We start from the raw sequence: 15095 nt of genomic DNA, 5'->3' as shown, positions 1-15095 counted from the left end.
CCCCAAAGCTAAACATGATTTCCTCAGACAGTGCTAAGTACATATGATACCGGCATCACCTATTGCAGGTATCTGAACATCAACCACCACAGTACCCCAGCCATCCAGCCTGCAGTCCAGGCCCCTACACCAGTGGAAATGGAGACTCCTTCAGAGACCAACGCAACAAGCCCTTCAGCCAAGGGTAAACCACAAGGATGCCTGATACCACCCACACTGAGGACACCAATTCAAGGACATCTCCAGCACAGCTAGCTGGTACAATTTGGTTTAATCAGGGTGCTTGAGTAAACCAAATCCAAGGTTCATGGACTATGTGATGAACGAGTCTATGAACGGACATTGTTTATAAAAGGGAGGGGAAAGGGGCAATGTGTGCCAGCTGCTGCAGCCCAATCAATGTTTTGCACAATGTAAATAGATATGTGTTGTTATCTCTATTTAACTTTGTATGTTGCAAATAGTTTGCACTTTGCTCTCTTACACTGTTACACCTACCGATTGTCCTAGTTTAAACGGGGAAGATGTAGACCTGGTGGTCACATGGGCACTGGGATGACGCGAGTACATAAGGGGTCATGTGATGGGAGTGCGAGAGTTTTCCCTTGGGTGCGCGGCGATATGCGGCATGTTAGAGCTGCTCAATACTATCAATAAACCTTAATAGTTGTTAGTCCCTGATCTCCAGTTACTGCCACAGGGTAATGCTACAAATAGTATCAAACTTAAAGAAAAGTATTTCATTGTGCAGGGACAGGTGGCAACTCAAAAGATTGGACAGAACGTTAAAAAAAAGTGAAGGATGAAAGTGGGGATGTTTGCTGATGATTGAACACAATGTTCAGCACCATTCATGATTCCTCAGATGCTGAAGGATTCTCTGTCCAACCGCAGCAAGACTTGGACAATATCCAGGCTTGGACTGGCAAGTGACAAGTAACATTCATGCCACACAAGTGCCAGGCAATGATCATCTCCAACAAAAGAGGATCTAACCATTGAACATAAGAAATAGGAGCAGGAGTAGGCCATCTAGCCCCTCGAGCCTGCCCCGCCATTCAATAAGATCATGGCTGATGCCCCTTGACATTGAATGGCATTACCTTTGTTGAATTCCCCCTATCAATATTTTGGGAGTTACCATTGACAAAAGTTGAACAAAACTAACCATTTAATTCTGTGGCTATAAAAGCAGGTCAGACGAATAGTCCTATGGCAAGTAACTTTCCTCCTGACTCCTCAAAGCCTGTCAATGATCCACAAGGCACAAGGAGCATGATGGAATATTCTCCACTTGCCTAGATGAGTGCAGCTCCAACAACACTCAAGAAACTTGACACCATTCAGGACAAAGCAGCCTGTTTGATTGGCACTCCATGCACAAACATTCACGCCATCCACCACCAATGAACAGTGGCAGCAGTATGTACCATCTACAAGATGCACTGTAGGAACTCAAAAACATTCCTTTGACAGCACCTTCCAAACCGACGACCCCTACCACCTAGAAGGACAAGGGAAGCAGATATATGGGAACACGACCCCTGGATGTTACCCTCTTGACTTGGAAATATATCACCGTTCCTTCACTGTTGCTGGGTCAAAATCCAGGATCTCCTGCCCTAACTGCACTGTGGGTCTACCTACACCACAGGTATTGCGGTTGTTCAAGAAGGCAGCTCACCACCAGTATCTCAAGGGCAATTAGGAATGGGCAATGAATTCTGGTTTTGCCAATGATATTTTCATCTCCTGAATGAATAAATGAAAAGGGTGGGTTGCTCAGGTGCAGGTGTAGAGAAAGGTCAGCTGTCATTGACTCTGTGCTGCTGAGTGGGCTGGAGCTCAGAGGATCTTGTGGGCGGCACGGTAGCACAGTGGTTAGCACTGCTGCTTCACAGCTCCAGGGACCTGGGTTCAATTCCCGGCTTGGGTCACTGTCTGTGTGGAGTTTGCACATTCTCCTCGTGTTTGCATGGGTTTCCTCCGGGTGCTCCAGTTTCCTCCCACAGTCCAAAGATGTGCGGGTTAGGTTGATTGGCCATGCTAAAATTGCCCCTTAGTATCCTGAGATGCGTAGGTTAGAGGGATTAGTGGGTAACATACGTAGGGATATGGGGGTAGGGCCTGGGTGGGATTGTGGTTGGTGTGGACTCGATGGGCCGAATGGCCTCTTTCTGTACTGTAGGGTTTCTATGATCTTCCAGAACATTATTGCAGTTACAAGTTGGGGCTCAAAGGAAGCTGGGACTGTGCCTGTGTTTGGATGCTGCACTGAAGTCTGGAATATTGCGCCATTTGGGTTCTCATTTTACTCATATAACTCAGGTAGAGCAGAACCACTGTCAGCTGGGGATCAGATCATCCCTTTAAAAGAATAGAGTTAAAATTCCCCCTGATAAAGAAAGAATTTTTGTGATGACTGACATCCACTGAGGAATTTGTGGATCTGTTTTGATTATGTCTGCCATTTCATGTGAACTTAATGTGATGTTCAATCACAGTTTGCCTGTTAATTCATGTTGGAATATAAAAGAGATAATATTAAATGCTTGCTTTGTTAATTTGCGTATAGTGACATTTCTTCTGGAGATGTTTGTTTAAAGCCATGGAACCCTGTGGGTTCTCTGAGTGAATAATTCTGATCTCAAATTTTGTCTACTTCAACAACACAAAAACTACTGGTCCCTAACCAGCGGAGTCTCAACTGGGATTATAAACATTGCTTGGCAAATTTAGACTTCCACATTGCTTACACTATCACCTATCTCTGTGCCAGCATCAAACTCAGATTAAAAGGTTTTCTGTCCCACTATGTAAGTTATCACAGTAGGAAATGTGAATAGTTGAGCCTCAAACACAGATCCTTGCAGGACATCACTAGTCACATCAGCCAATTAGAGTACATACCCACCTGACCAGGCCAGAATCAATGGAGCGTGAGTGAACCTGGGCCAATCAGGAGTGAGGGTGGACATTCCCAGGGCTGAAAGGTTTTAGTTGGAAACAGGGCGTTGCCGGGAGTAGACCTGTAAAGTTGTGCTGTTAAACTCTTCTCAATCAATAAATCTTTGAGTTTGTTACTTGCCACATCGAGTTGCCTCAAGATATTACCCACTCACACAGTAAGCAGAAATAGATCGGCCGATCACCCAGGACCTAAGTTCCTGTCTCTCTGTCCCTCCAATCATGACTCAAGGCTGCAGCTCCTTGTTCCAGTTAAACCAGACCCTGGTGCCCATAGCTAATCAGATGTCACGTTGTTACATTGCCAAGGCTTTTCTAAACTTCTAAATCTATTTTATCTCCCACATCTTAAATCTTTCCGATAGAAAATTATAACTCCCCAATAACTTCAAGAGTTTCTCTACTTATCTTGAGGTAAATTTTCATTAAGTCATCAGGAAATTAATAACAACCCATTTCTGATAATGTCTTCCATTACTGTACAGATCCATGACCCCAGTACAATCACTCTCCTTGCTCGGAAATGGCTAAGTGTCACATCAGGTCTTGTAATGAAGGTGATGAATGAGAAAAAATTGACATACACAAAGGGATGCAGACAAGAGCGCGGCACGGCGGCATAGTGGTTAGCATTGCTGCCTCACAGTGCCAGGGACCCAGGTTCAATTCTGGCCTTGGGTGATTGCGTGGAGTTTGCATGTTCTCCCCGTGACTGCATGGGTTTCCACTAAGTGTTCCAGTTTCCTCCCACAGTCCAAAGATGTGCAAGTTAAGTGGATTGGCCATGGTGAATTGCCGCTTAGTGTCAGAGGGCTTCGCAGGGTAAATACATGGGGTTCCAGGGATAGGGCCTGGGTGGGATTGTTGTCAGTGCAAGCTCAATGAGCCGAACGGCCTCATTCTGCATTGTAGATATTCTATGATTTCTTCGAAGGACAAATATGTGACAAAAACCCAGAAACCTACAGATAAAAGACATCAGGTGTGATAACTCCCACAAGGTCCATGGGGAATCACTGATTGATCTCCCTGTGAGACTCATTGAGAATGAGTTCCCCTGGTAACAGCCAGTAGAATGGTCAGCTTGAACTCATTACCTGAGCCTTTTATAAGGCAGGCCCAGGACTGGGCTTGCTGAGCTACACTCCTAGGCAGGGACTATTATGTGTACACCACGATAGTTGTTTTACTTTGCATTCTATATTAAACAATGTTCCTTTCCAGTCGGGCTTTCTAATTCATTACATCAGGGATTAAATGTACCAGAAGATTGGAGGTTAGCGAATGTTGTCCCATTGTTTAAGAAGGGGAACAGAGACTTCCCCGGGAATTATAGACCGGTGAGTCTCACTTCTGTTGTCGGCAAGATGTTGGAAAAAATTATAAGGGATAGGATTTATAGTTATTTGGAGAGTAATGAATTGATAGGTGATAGTCAGCATGGTTTTGTGGCAGGTAGGTCGTGCCTTACTAACCTTATTGAGTTTTTTGAGAAAGTGACCAAGGAGGTGGATGGGGGCAAGGCAGTGGACGTGGTATATATGGATTTTAGTAAGGCGTTTGATAAGGTTCACCATGGTAGGCTTCTGCAGAAAATGCAGATGTATGGGATTGGGGGTGATCTAGGAAATTGGATCAGGAATTGGCTAGCGGATAGGAAACAGAGGGTGGTGGTTGATAGTAAATATTCATCATGGAGTGCGGTTACAAGTGGTGTACCTCAGGGATCTGTTTTGGGGCCACTGCTGTTTGTAATATTTATTAATGATCTGGATGAGGGTATAGTTGGGTGGATTAGCAAATTTGCTGATGACACCAAAGTCGGTGGTGTGGTAGACAGTGAGGAAGGGTGTCGTAGTTTGCAGGAAGACTTAGACAGGTTGCAAAGTTGGGCCGAGAGGTGGCGGATGGAGTTTAATGCGGAGAAGTGTGAGGTAATTCACTTTGGTAGGAATAACAGATGTGTTGAGTATAGGGCTAACGGGAGGACTTTGAATAGTGTGGAGGAGCAGAGGGATCTAGGTGTATGTGTGCATAGATCCCTGAAAGTTGGGAATCAAGTAGATAAGGTTGTTAAGAAGGCATATGGTGTCTTGGCGTTTATTGGTAGGGGGATTGAATTTAGGAGTCGTAGCGTTATGTTGCAACTGTACACAACTCTGGTGCGGCCGCACTTGGAGTACTGTGTGCAGTTGTGGTCCCCACATTACAGGAAGGATGTGGAGGCTTTGGAGAGGGTGCAGAGGAGGTTTACCAGGATGTTGCCTGGTATGGAGGGGAGATCCTATGAGGAGAGGCTGAGGGATTTGGGATTGTTTTCGCTGGAAAGGCGGCGGCTAAGAGGGGATCTTATTGAAACATATAAGATGATTAGAGGTTTAGATAGGGTGGATAGTGATAGCCTTTTTCCTCTGATGGAGAAATCCAGCACGAGGGGGCATGGCTTTAAATTGAGGGGGGGTAGTTATAGAACCGATGTCAGGGGTAGGTTCTTTACCCAGAGGGTGGTGAGGGATTGGAATGCCCTGCCAGCATCAGTAGTAAATGCGCCTAGTTTGGGGGCGTTTAAGAGATCCATAGATAGGTTCATGGACGAAAAGAAATTGGTTTAGGTTGGAGGGTCACAGTTTTTTTTTAACTGGTCGGTGCAACATCGTGGGCCGAAGGGCCTGTTCTGCGCTGTAATGTTCTATGTTCTATGTTCTAAATGTGGCCACATACAACTATTTTACAGGTTCTACAGTCTATTAAGGCCCCAAGTTCGCGGGTAGGATTGGTGGGCACTCTTCCAACTGGAAGTGAACCTCCCACTGTGTTGGAAAATGACAAACAGGCAACGTCCTTTACTCACACCTGAAACAGGCTTTAAGCTAATCATAAATTCAAGTACTGATCCTAACAACTGGTGTACAGAGCTGGCTGCCTCAGAGAGAACCAGCTCTAAATGACTCATGTATATGTAAAAAAATGGATGGGGGCAATTTTATGAGAAAAATTCTAAGTGCTCGTGTGAAAACGGGAGAGTTTCAGATCCATTTTTTGGGCAAGTCCAAATTGCATAGTTGATACAGTTAGAGAAGAAAAAAATGGACTAGACTGTTTCTAACCATTAGAGGATGTGGACAGGGCTTAACTTGCCAGGAAGGCTGCTGCAGCAGCAAAGGGAGCCACTGCACAAGTGCAGACCTGTGGCTGCACATGTGCAATGGCAACCAGTAGAGAGCTGACAGGTCTGACAGAGAGAGAGAGAGCTGTCAGCTCTCTGCTGCTGTAGCCGGCCTCGACAAAGCAATCCGTCACCCCACACCACCCCGCCCCCGCCTAGCTAAACTGGGGGCCGACCACAAACGACCCCCTACTTGGAAATATTGCCCCTTGTCCCCTGCTGCCCAGATCATTGCCCTCCCCCAACAATCACCTGCAGAGTGGCAGCCACCCACCCCTACCTGATTGGCCCGGCCCCATAGGCTCCGCCCCTTCAGGCCCCGGCCTCTGCAGAACCGAGCCCTCAGGCCCCATCCCCTGCCACTGCTCAGTGGGCAGTGCCAAGGTGCTGGGCTGACACTGCCCAAGGGGCACCCCCCGTTGCCCTCAACTTCCAAGGGTCCTCAATGGCCTCCAGTTCTGTCAGCAAGGCCATCACTTCTGATCCCCATTTGTGGGGACCAGCTATTTTCCTCGCCAGAAAGAACCTCTCCCGGCGAGGCCACAAAGGCAAGATTTTGTCCCGGGCCAATAATTTTATTTGAATTAAATTTAACATATATTTAAATAATTTATTCAGCCTCTCGCTGGAAATGAATGGGAGGCCGAATGCGCTTGATATCTGGCTCCAGTAAAATCATAAGAGGAGAGAAATCGGGTGCGATCCTGATTTCTTGGCTCTCTCGTGAATTTACCGGCTCACCCCACCCATCAATGGGCGGGGCAAAGTAGTAAAATTGCTCCTGATGTCTTTACCACAATTGTCACTGCTCTGATTCCCGAGATCTTTGACCTTTTACATCCAAGGCCTGACCCCCCAACCTTTGAGCTTCCTCCCAGACTTGAACCTAGCCTTTAGCCCCATGACCCTTTATCCCTTCTTCCTGATCTCTTGATCCTCCATGCACACTTCAGACACCAAGTACAGCATTAACCACTTGCTGCTCAGTATAAGTTCTGTGTGGGTCACAGGTAAGATTCATGATGTTCATGCCCTATACTCGTGTTTAGGATGGTGAGGTTGGACAAAACTGGGTGTTCCCAAATTTAAACTCTGAAGATTAATTAAGTGGAAGAGAAATAGGTAGAATAAGGAAGCAAAGGAGAAAGAACAAGAGAACATATCACCAGCAGAGACAGAAAGAATTAATCCATTGGAGACCAACTAGTTTTCTTAAAGTATTTGGCTTGTCCATAAACATTTATTATTGACACTCCTAAATTCCAAGTCCCCCAGTCAGATGGTTCCTGCAGCTGATTTCTATCCCTGTATTTCTGCTGTGTGATCACAATGAAGAAGGTCACTGAAACCAATGTCCGTGTTTCTCTCACATTCAGACCGATAACCAGTTGGTTACCCAATAGAAGTTCAGACAGTACCTTTGGGAGTCCTGCTGCATGATTCATCTGCACCCCACCAACTGAAGCAGTCTGCCCACGGCAGGGGGGATTGGAAGGAGGCGAACAAGTAGTACATGCTGTAGGCGATGATGCAACAGTAGGAAATGTTGGAAATTGAACCAAAAAGGATCATAGTTATACCCACACCTTGAAATGGAACAAGAGTAGAAACTATTAATTTGAAATTAATTCTTTCACATGATCGGACAAATCAATCTTCTTTCATTACAATTTGTTACCATGGTAACATCTGCCATTATTTGTATGTCCATAACTGTCTAGAATTATTTATCGACTGCACTTCATTGCTGGTTTTACATTCAAGTCCTGACCCCCGACCTCTGAACTTTCTCCTAGACCCTGAACCCATACTAATAATAGTTACATTTTTAACTTTGACATATTTCAATTTTGAGCCAATCTTGCTTCAGATGTCACAATTTTGTTTTATGCATTGAGCTACTGGATAAAATGGCATTAAGATCAAGAGAAAAGAGTCAGTTATTTCCTCCTCATTTTCTGACTTGTGGAAAAGCCATAAATTGACAGTCAGGTGAGATCAATGGATATCATCATTATCTAATCTGAATAAAAGTTCACTTCTTACAATGGGCACTTTTGCAGCTGGTGCCACAACTTCATTTGCCAAACATTTCCGGCTTGGGTCACTGACTGTGCGTAGTCTGCACATTCTCCCCATGCCACGTAGCTTTCCTCTGGGTGCTCAGGTTTCCTCTCACAGTCCAAAAGAGGTGCTGGTTAGGTGCTTTGGCCATGCTAAATTCTCCCTCAGTGTACCCAAATAGGCATCGGAGTGTGGAGACTAGAGGATTTTCACAATAACTTCATTGCAGTGTTAATGCAAGCCAACTTGGGTGGCATGATGGTACAGTGGTTAGCACTGCTGCCTCACTGCGCCAGGGACGAAGGTTCAATTCTGACCTTAGGTAACTGTCTGAGTGGAGTTTTCACTTTCTCCCTGTATCTGTGAGGGTTTCCTCTGGGTGCTCCAATTTCCTCCCACAGTCCAAAGATGTGCAAGTTAGGTTGATTGGCATGCTAAATTGACCCGAGAGTCAGGGGAATTAGCAGGGTAAATGTGTGGGGTTATGGAAATAGGGCCTGGGTGGTATTGCGGTCGGTACAGACTCGATGGGCCAAATGGTCTCCTTCTGTACTGTAGGGATTCTATGATTCAATGATTCTATACTTGTCTCACTAATAATTAAATTAAATTGAATTATTTGGCAGAGAGTACTTGTGTGATGCTAGTTTTGTTCAAGCTTGGCAGATTTCAAATCAACAAGATCTGGGTAAGAACCAGTTGAACCTGTTTGACCAAACATCACCACAACCAACCATGGTAGCCAAGACATGCTGTGATGGGATCAGCCTGTGCACAGGGAGGGAGGTGCACCGGTGGGAGATAAACTGAAGGGAGGCATAGAGGGAGGGGGGGGAGGGGGGATACTCTGTCACTGACAAGCCACTTTCACATTAATATTGGGGCAATGGTGCAGCCTCAAAACTATTGACATCCAGTGAGGAATTGTGCACAATATGCAAATCTTGTTCATGTGAGAAGACCCTGGAAGATAAAAGAAAGGCATACAATTCATTTGTGGAATCCTAACAATCGGCAGATTCAGGCTTTCGAGGCTCAATCAATGGTGAAATAAAGTCAGCGCATGCGAGTCTGAGATATTTATGATCACCCTCTCTCTCCACCTCTGATTGAGAGGAACACGAAGATGTCACTTATCTCCAAGGCATCCTTTTCTGGAGCTGTTGGGCTTTTTGGAGCTGACCATCTCCTTTCCTGTCCAACTCCCTCATGTGTGCTTTTCTCACCTGCAAAGGGCATGAAGACAGTCCCATGAGTGAGTGACGGTGAGGCATCCGATGGGGGGAACCATGCTTTCAGTCAGGGTGACCATGAGACAGATGGATCACATTGCATAAGGATTGGGATAAGTGGCAATGATGGATGGGGAGTTCAAGTGCATAGAAAGTGAAGTGTGGGTGTTGCTGAACAATTAAGAGACTGTGAAGGGTGACATGATAGTACCAGGACACCTGGAAGAGAATGGTTCAATCAAGCAGACGCAGCATGGATTCATGAAGGGAAAGCCATGTTTGACTAATTTACTGGAATTCTTTGAGGATATAATGAGTGCGGTTGACAGAGGGGAACCGGTGAATGTGGTGTATTTAGATTTCCAGAAAGCATTCGATAAGGTGCCTCACAAAAGGTTGCTGCATAAGATAAAGGTACACGGAGTTGGGGGTAAAGTGTTAGCGTGGATTGAGGATTGGCTATCTAACAGAAAGCAGAGAGTCGGAATAAATGGGTGCTTTTCCAGTTGGCAATCAGTGACTAGTGGCATGCCGCAGGGATCGGTGCTGGGGCCTCAACTATTTACCATACACATAGACGATCTGGAGGAGGGGACCGAGTGTAGGGTAACAAAGTTTGCGGATGACACAAAGATGAGTGGGAAAGCAAATTACATGGAGGACACAGAAAGTCTGCAGAGAGATTTGGAAAGGGGTGGGCAAGGATCTGGCAGATGGAATATAACATTGGTAAGTGTGAGGTTATCTACTTCGGAAGGAATAATAGTAAAATGGACTGTTATTTAAACGGTGACAAATTACAACATGCTATTGTGCAGAGGGGCCTGGGGGTCCTTGTGCATGAATCACAAAAACTCAGTTTGCAGGTGCAGCAGGTAATCAAGAAGGCAAATGGAATGTTGGCCTTTATCGCGAGAGGGATGGAGTATAAAAGCAGGGCGGTCATGCTGCAACTGTACTGGGTACTGGTGAGGCCACACCTAGAGTACTGTGTACAATTTTGGTCCCCTTATTTAAGAAAGGATATTTTAGCTTTGGAGGGGGCACAGAGAAGGTTCACCAGGTTGATTCCAGAGATGAGGGGGTTAGCTTATGAGGAGAGATTGAGTAGACTGGGCCTGTACTCATTGGAGTTTAGAAGGTTAAGGGGAGAGCTTGTAGAGACATATAAGATAATGAAGGGGCTAGACAGGGTAGAAGCAGCGAGGTTATTTCCACTTACAATGGAAACAAGAACTAGGGGGCATAGCCTCAAAATACAGGGGAGTCAATTTAGAACATAGTTGAAGAGGAACTTCTTCTCCCAGAGGGTAGTGAATCTTTGGAATTCTCTGCCCAATGAAGCAGTAGAGGCTACCTCCTTAAATGTGTGTAAGTCACAGATAGTTAGATTTTTAACCATTAAGGGAATTAAGGGTTATGGGGAGCGGGCGGGTAAGTGGAACTGAACCCACTATCAGATCAGCCATGATCTTATTGAATGGCGGAGCAGGCTTGAGGGGCTCGATGGCCTACTCCTGCTCCTATTTCTTATGTTCTTATGTAAGATAGGCATTGGAGAGAGCACAAAGGAGATTCACAAGAATGATTCCAGGGGTAAAGAGCTGTCACAATGAGGATAGATTGGAAAAGCTGGGACTGTATCCCTTGGAGGAAAAGTAGTTGAGAGGAGATTTGATAGAGGTATTCAAGTTCCAAAAGGGCATGGACAGGCTAAATAGTGAGAAACTGTTCCCATTCAAGAGGGCACAGATTCAAAACAATGGGCAAAAGGAGTAAAAGTGATGTGAGGAAAAACCTTTTCACCCAGAGGCTGGTTGGAATCTGGAATGAATGTCCTGAGAGGGTGGTAGAGGCAGGTTCAATTGAGGTATTCAAAAGGGAATTGGATTGCTATCTGAAAAGAAATAATGTGCAAAGTTATGGGGATAAGACTGGGGAGTGGGATTAGGTAGAATGCTCTTTCAGAGAGCCAGTGCAGATTCGATGAGTTGAATGGTCTCCTTCTACATTATAAGTTCAGAAGTGGGGATGTTCACCGATGATTGCACAATGTTCAGTATCATTCATGGCTCCGCTGATACTGAAGCAGTTCATGTCCAAATGCAGCAAGATCTGGACAATATCCAGGCTTGGGCTGACAAGTGGCAAGTAATATATGCTCGCTCTACACAAGTGCCACGCCATTATCATCTCCAACAAGAGAGAATCTAACCATCGCCCCTTGACATTCAATAGCATTACCATCACTGAATCCCCCACTATCAACATCCTGGGGATTACGATTGACCAGAAACTGAACTGGATTCACCATGTAAATACAGTGGCTACAAGAGCAGGTCAAAGGCTAGAAATCCTGTGGCGAGTAACTCAGTTCCTGACTCTCCAAAGCCTGTCCACCATCTACAAGGCACAAGTCAGGAATGTGATGGAATATTCTCCATTTGCCTGGATGAGTGTAGCTCCAACAACATTCAATAAGCTCAACAACATTCAGGACAAAGCAGGCCACTTGATTGAAAGCCCTTCTTCAAACATTCACCCTCTCCACCACCGATGAACAATTGCAGCAGCGTGCCCATCTACAAGAAGCACTGCAGGAACTCTCCAAGGTGCCTTAGACAGCACCTTCCCAACCCACTACCATCTAGGAGGGCAAGGACAGCAGACACATGGGAACACCACCATCTGGAGGTTCCCCTCCAAGTCACTCACCATCCTGACTTGGAAATATATAGCTGTTTCTCCACTGTCGCTCGGTCAAAATCAAAATCATGGAACTCCCTCCCTAACAGCACAGTTGGTGTACCTACACTATTTGGATTGAAGCGGTTGAAGAAGGCAGCTCACCACCACCTTCTCAAGGGCAAGTAGGGATGAGCAATAAATGGTGGTCAAGCCAGCGATGCCTACATGCCGTAAATGATTGAAGAACAGATTCTATGATTCTGTAAAAACAGAGTGAAAGGTGAGAGGATGAAAAGGCTTAAACCAAAGGATGAAGCTGAAACATCACATATGCTCACATTGGCTGACCTGGTTAGGTCAGTAAATCCTTCCTGTAACTTATGCAAGACTGAGGCAGAATTCTCTTGCTACTCTTTGCCTCAACTGCATTGGTAAGTGCTTCCCAGTCAATTCTCCCTCCTATTTCGGTATGTCTCCTGCTCCTCACTGGACCCAGCAATAACTCCATAGAGGCATCAATGAATCTGGATGCTGCCAAAGCTCCATGTCCACCATTCACTGTGAACAACTCTAAATTTTCATTTCTACATTGTCCCTTTGCAAACAGCGGAGATCATCTTATATGGATAGGTATGCATCACCATCTTCTTCTCAAAAGTGGTTCGTACAATTTAATCTAGAGCCAAGATTCTTGCCCACTCCATTTTCCGGATGCAAAGCCACCCCATTCCCTTGGAAACTCCTTTCATATTAATATTGGGGATGTGGGTGCACAGATAATTTTAATTATGCTTCCTGTTAATGAAAGAGATATAATGAAGCTGTTGAAATAAGCTGTACTTAAGATGTAATCAGAATTTTTTAAATCAGAAATTAGTAAGAATGTTTCATTGAGCTAATGTGGATATTTATCCAGATTTTCAAATGACCTTCAATAACTTGCTACATAAAAGACAAATGATTACAGTTACAGCACATAGAATGAAGGGACAAAGAATGGAATGCAGAGCTTGCTGGTTGTAAGACAAAAGAAACAGAGATTCGGGCCTAAAGGGCATCCATTCAGAGGGGCAGGAAATGGAAAGTTGCTTCCCACACGGGTCTATGCTGGGGCAATTGTTAATGAATTCTATTAATAATTTAGACTTTAAAATGCAGAGCAGAATTTCTGAATTCATGGATGAAACCAAACTGGAGTGAGGGTTGTGTGGGACTGAGGTTGACTACATCAAATTCCAGGACAAGAGTGGACAAAATATTGGTAAATAAATTTCAACATAGGTAAGTGTGAGATATTGCAATTTAGTTAATAAAATTAAAAGGTTACATGCTTCTTTGAACAGTTGGAATCTAAAAGTGTTAAAAGGGGCAATGATCTAGGAGTACAAATATACAAGTCATGGGTTAATTGTTAGTGTATCATAGTTCATTCAGGGACTTCTGTTACTGTGGCACTTTACATACATATTGTAGTCTAGAGCTATGGATGATGATAGTAGAGGCTCCAACTTTCTTTCCATTGAACGGTGACTAGGAATCTCTCTCGTTCTTAACAAGTGTCATGGTGTATATTGGAAGGGATTTACAGGTTGATGCGGAACCTGTTTGGTCACATTATTGACACACTTTATTCAGTCATCAAGTCCTGGGCTGGGAATTGAACCCAGAGCTTCTGGTCCAGGGAAGGGATGCTACCTATTACATCACAAGACCTCCTTCAGGTAATTAGGCTATTAAAAGAAAACTAAACTGGTGTTTATTTCCCTCCACCCCTGGTGCCGCTGCTGTCAATGGGATTTCCCATTGATTCCACCCCACACCCCTAGGAAACCCATGGCAGGGGTGCACCATCAGTGGGACTGGAAGATTGCGCCAGCATGAATGGCCAGAGAATTCCGGCCTAAGCCTGTACAGAATATTAGTTGTCTACTGTTGGAGTGCTACTTGCAGTTCTGGTCTCCAGGTTACAAAATGATTTTTATAATCTACCCCAAGTGGCTGTTAATCAAAGCAGTCCAACAGAGAGTGTTTTATTAACTCTAACTGGTAGTTTCAGCCTGTTTTTTCATGCTTAAAGTGCTGCAGATTTAAATAAACCAGATGATGGCCCTTCAAGAGCATTTATATCTACAGCATAAATTCATGACTCATACCATTAAGGATTTGGACCAAGGAGAATGGGTTCAGCATTGATTTCAAATGGCTAGGCTAAATACAGGCTTCACACCTATGTGATTCCCTCTGCCGGCAAGAAAGAATCTGTCAGAAATAGCGGTGGGTCTTCCACATCCATGTCCCACATGCACCGTTTAAAAGTCTCCAGAGTTGACCGGACTTTTCAGAAATCTGATTTGTTAATTCTGTTTCTCTCTCCACAGATACTGCTTGGCCTCTTGAGTATTTGCAGCATTTTCTGTTTTTATTCATTGTTTTACCAATGCTTATTCAAGTGGCTTCATGGGGTTTCTCCACTCCTGTCCTGCTTTCTAATAACTGTTCCTGCTCACCCATGTTGTACAGCTCATTGTGTGACAACCTAACTACCTCCAAGCAGTACCCACCAAGGTGTGAATCTGCTCTGGTAGACAGTGTGCATAAGTCATGTGACAGTGATTCCTCAGTGTGGTCAGCCTCCTCCAAGGGTTCCTTATCCTCCTCAAACTGCAGCTTCTCCATCACCATTACAGCACCTGTGAGAGATAAAAGATTTAAATTAGTATTAATATGTGGAAAAGGTTCAGAGGCCATATTGTGCATGTCATTACATTGTCACTCACCTGATGAAGGGGCAATGCTCTGAAAGCTCATGACATTTCAGTTAGTGGTAGCATCAATTCAACATGAATGATTATCATGCGCCAATTGGCAGTGTGATTTTTAATGTCACCAACATGGGTGGCTGCTGGCTTTATAACCCCGATCCCTAATGGCTGTGCCACCCTGCCATTCTCCTGGGCATGCTGCCCTGCTACATTCCT

General features: G+C 44.8%; 1 protein-coding gene across 5 annotated transcripts in view; it reads right to left on the bottom strand.

The window, feature by feature from the left end:
* The window catches only part of LOC144492792 (sodium- and chloride-dependent neutral and basic amino acid transporter B(0+)-like), a 73615-nt gene that overhangs the window by 32786 nt on the left and 25734 nt on the right, over positions 1-15095 (bottom strand). For 2 of the 5 annotated variants that reach the window (XM_078211218.1, XM_078211214.1), the window contains exon 4: positions 7552-7719. The exons of 2 other annotated variants lie outside the window; for them this stretch is intronic. In XM_078211218.1, the coding sequence (XP_078067344.1) occupies positions 7552-7719 (168 nt within the window). Of the gene's footprint in view, positions 1-7551; positions 7720-14678; positions 14808-14894; positions 15015-15095 lie in introns of those variants that run through there. One more of the 5 variants, XM_078211217.1, reaches the window with a different exon arrangement.

The sequence above is a fragment of the Mustelus asterias genome, chromosome 4 (assembly GCF_964213995.1).
Source record: "Mustelus asterias chromosome 4, sMusAst1.hap1.1, whole genome shotgun sequence".
In the NCBI taxonomy this organism is placed as follows: domain Eukaryota; kingdom Metazoa; phylum Chordata; class Chondrichthyes; order Carcharhiniformes; family Triakidae; genus Mustelus; species Mustelus asterias.
The sequence above is the reverse complement of the archived record's forward strand: the minus strand, read 5'-3'. Positions and strand labels throughout refer to the sequence as shown.